Source organism: Porites lutea, chromosome 4 (assembly GCF_958299795.1).
Source record: "Porites lutea chromosome 4, jaPorLute2.1, whole genome shotgun sequence".
NCBI lineage: Eukaryota > Metazoa > Cnidaria > Anthozoa > Scleractinia > Poritidae > Porites > Porites lutea.
Window position 1 is genome coordinate 19000781 of NC_133204.1, and position 4037 is coordinate 19004817.

Consider the following 4037-nt stretch of genomic DNA (forward strand, 5'->3'; position numbering starts at 1 on the left):
TGGCACAAACCACCTGAGGATGTGCCAAGCAACTCTAGCGGCTTTTTGTGCTCTCTTCACAGACAAAACTCAGAAAAATGACCAAAGATTTTGAAGGTTGAGTGAAGACAAACCAATCAAAGTAGGTCTGTAAAGATAAACAAGCTGTTATGTTCTTAACTAATTCTTTATTGTAAAACACTATATATTTCTTACTGACTCCAATACATTTTTATTTTACTTCTTAGTAGCATTTTGTACCAGAATTTTCTTAGCTGACAAAGAATTGCGGAGTTTTGGAGTCAAACCCCGCTAAAGAGTACAGAAGTAAATTTCGGTCCAAAATTTTTACACTTAGCCAATTAACCCACCACATAGCTTATAAATATATAAATATACTCTTACGGCTTGGATAACCACACTTGAAATAATTCTTCAATGAAGTGCTATGAATTTAGAGCAATATTTTATGTGGATATGTAAAGGGTGTAACAGAACAATTTTATCCAACAAATATTCGATAAATCAATACAAAGACTCAGTCTGGAAAAGAAGACCTATTGTTTCCACCGTTTCTGAAATAAATTGCTAAAATAAACCTTGGTTCCCTCTTCCAGCACAATGGAGTGGACAAATCAATATGACACATTATTTTTGAGAGAGGTAAGGGGATCAGATCTTCCTTAAACCAGAAAGGGGAACGCTGAGAGGAAAATTGTGGGATGAGATTGCCACAAGACTCAATAACCCCTTCAATCCCAAATCCAATGTTAACACGCGTTTCTTGAGAGGAAGGCTCAATCTCCTGATGTCCAAATTCAAAGCAAAAAACAAAGAGGAAAAAAGAGCAAGTGGTATTAGTCCAGAAATATAAGAGATAGATACTCACCTGGAGGAGCCTTCAACTGGCAACAAAAAGCAAAGCCAACAGAAAGAGAAAGGAACAGCTCAAGAAATGCAGTTCAAGGAAATGGAAACCATGGAAAAAACTCAAAAACGGGTGGAGAAAAGCAATGGAGTGGTTCCAGCTGAGAAAAGCAGGAAAAGTACAGAAGGTGCTATTGGACGCTTGCAAAAGAAAGCAGAAAGAGAGAATTAAAAAGAGAAGAAATTGAAATGAGAAAGCACGAAGAGGCAAGAGGATCTGTACAGACCAAGAAATGATCCCAACCCTGAAATGATCCCCAACCCCAAAATGATCCCCATTTTTTTTTTCGCATTGACCCTGAAAGAATCCCCAATTAATTTTTGGAATGGAAAAAAAACAAAACAGCACTGCTAGGATGAGGAACATTATCACAACCTTGGCTGTGATCCCAGTCCCGCCTTTGAGTGAGAAAGATGATATTACACTACTTAAAAACAATAACAGTGAAAGAAAAGCAACAGAGGAAATTTTTCCCAAGTGCAGAAGGAAGTTTGAGTACCTATCGGCTGGAATTTACGCCAAGGACAGTGGCATAGTGCAGTATTATCCAGAACACTGTCGACTATGTGATGCATGCTGTCAAGATGAAGAGTGGTACACCTAAATGAAAAAGGAGTGCTAATGCCTATATGCCCAGGGGTATAGGTTTACTCATTTTAAGTCCAAATTTTTTATTCAGTTCAGAATTATTCTAAAGTACTATTATGCTATCAAAAGTGGTTCACAAGATAAAGTTGCCATTTTGTTTTCGGCGCTTTTCGTAATTTAATGCTTTGCTAATTACTGTTGATGTTCTTTTTAGTTTTCTCATTTTCCCCCATCCCCAGAAGATTGATTTAACTAGACTTGCAAACAGTTGAAAACTATGCTTAATAAGTGTATCTACTATCACAAGCATTAGAAAGAACTGATAAATCTTTCCATCGTATATAGAACTTAATACATCTCAAATTGCTACCAAATTGATTCAAGCCGTTTATTGAGCTGGAGTACTGAGTGTACTGTAAGCACAGTACGTATGTGCGTCACTGAAAGAGTCCAAGGTAAAAAAAAAAACAAAACCATAATACTATAGAAAAGCAAATATGTAAAAGATGATTATGAAAAACGCACATTTTCACTCAAATCATTTAGTCTCAATCGTAAACAAAGCGCAGATAGCAAGCTTGCATGGTAAAAGCGTGAAATCATTCTTTTCACTTCAGCCTGTCTTAGCAGTGGACTTAACACAGCAAAATTAAGCAAACGTCAAATACAGGTGTCCATATACACCGTATTCATAAATGGCGGCCCCCCCTTTCGCCTGGTTTCGAATGCATGAATGCGAGGCTTGGTAGGCCAGAGAATGCAGACTTGTATTTTATTTAGGCTTTGTGACTAAAATTTCTCATAAAATATTGTTGAAATTGTCGCTATTTTTGGAGGATATAGGCAGACAATCGTTTTCTTAGTCACTAAACGAGATATCCTTGAGTTAACTAAAGATTTCCAGCGCGGAAAGCCTGAGAGATGCCGACAAATTGCTGTGTGCCGCTCTGGACGAAGAAGGACAAGCAGGACAAGGAGACGGGTGAAAAAATTTATTTTTTTCGCTTCCCAGAGGAAGAAAACCTCAAAAAGCAATGGATTCATGCTATAAGGAGAGATGTTGGACCGAAATTTTCAATTAACCAGGGAACCTGAGTTTGTTCGAAGCATTTCAGAGGGGAAGATTTGCAGAGGAGTCTTAGTGGAAAAGTTAGCCCCAGAACAGGAGCTGTGCCGAGTAAATTCGCATGGAAGCGAAGTTTGCCTCGCAAACAAGCACCACTGACACCACGCTTCACGGCTACAACAGTGGCAAAAAGAAAAGTGTCAGAAGCTAACGAGGCTTTGGATTCTTCGACCGAATGCAGCGAAATTATTAGTGAGGATGCAACATCAACAAATATGGCAGACTTAGCCTCTCCGGAAACAGTGGAAATGGAAAACATAACACGGAAGCACGAGTGCGGCACTGATGTTGTCAAGAAATCAGAAAAAGATTCATTGATAGCTGAACAAAGGACAAAGTTGCCGCAGCTCTCGCGAATAATGAAGAATTGGATAAAGTGGTTTCAAAACTTAAAGAGAAAGTTGTGGATCTTGAGCGGAAATATGAGAAACGTGAGGAGCGGTTGTTTTCCTTTAAAAACATCGCCTCAAATGACTCACTGTTAGCATTTTACACCGGATTTCCAAACTACCAAACAATGATGGTGCTGTACGACTTTTTGGATCCTGGTGAGCAGGGTGAGAACATCAACTATTGGCTGTCTGGAAAAGATGTGGATAGCCCCCCCAAGTCTGTGAAACAAGGAAGACCAAGGACCTTAAAACCAGTGGATGAGTTTTTTCTCACTTTTTGTAGGCTGAGGCAAGGTTTTGATGAGTTGCATTTAGGCCAATTATTTAACATTTCTCAGCCAACTGTTAGTCGGATCTTTATCTCCTGGATAAATTTTTTGTATTTAAAACTCGGCCATATTAACATCTGGCCATCCAGAGAACTAGTTAATGAGACGATGCCTGAAGATTTTAAGGCAAAGTATCCTACTACAAGGGTAATCATTGACTGTACAGGGGTGCGCTGTGAAATGCCCAGCAGCCTCCTTTTAAATAGTGAGCTCTTTAGTTCATATACGCACAACACCACTTTAAAGGCATTAGTGGGAATTTCACCGAAAGGGTTTTTCACATTTATTGGGCACCTGTATACTGGCAGCATAACCGACAGGGAAATTGTAGAGCGAAGTGGCTTCTTGAACCTTCCCTTTTCGAAAGGAGACACTGTAATGGCTGACAAGGGCTTCACCATTGATGATATTCTTCCCCTAGGAGTCTCCTTAAACATACCCCCTTTCTTGGGAATGTCTGATCAGATGTCAGCCAAGATGTGATCGCAACACAAGAAATTGCTAGCTTGCGAATCCATGTTGAGAGGGCTATTAACAAGGTGAAGAATTTTCACATATTTGATGGAGTTATTCCATTAACCCACTTTGGGGTAGTAAATCAAATGTGGTGTGTGTGTGCAATGTTGTGCAATATGCATGATCCCATCATCAGTGCTTAACCCTTCAACATAAACTAAATACCCCTCATTGTCCAC

The 4037-nt window shown here is 39.3% G+C and overlaps 1 protein-coding gene and 1 pseudogene across 1 annotated transcript; both read left to right on the forward strand.

Annotated features, from left to right (window-relative positions):
- The first annotated feature begins 579 nt into the window (after window positions 1-579).
- On the forward strand, window positions 580-1143 carry LOC140934350 (uncharacterized; annotated as a pseudogene).
- Window positions 1144-1262: 119 nt separating this feature from the next.
- LOC140934351 (uncharacterized) lies at window positions 1263-4037 on the forward strand. Its single transcript, XM_073383991.1, has 3 exons — window positions 1263-1501; window positions 2582-2672; window positions 2953-4037. Exons 1-3 carry the CDS (start codon window positions 1263-1265, stop codon window positions 3823-3825), a joined length of 1203 nt encoding a protein of 400 aa, XP_073240092.1. The 3' UTR covers window positions 3826-4037.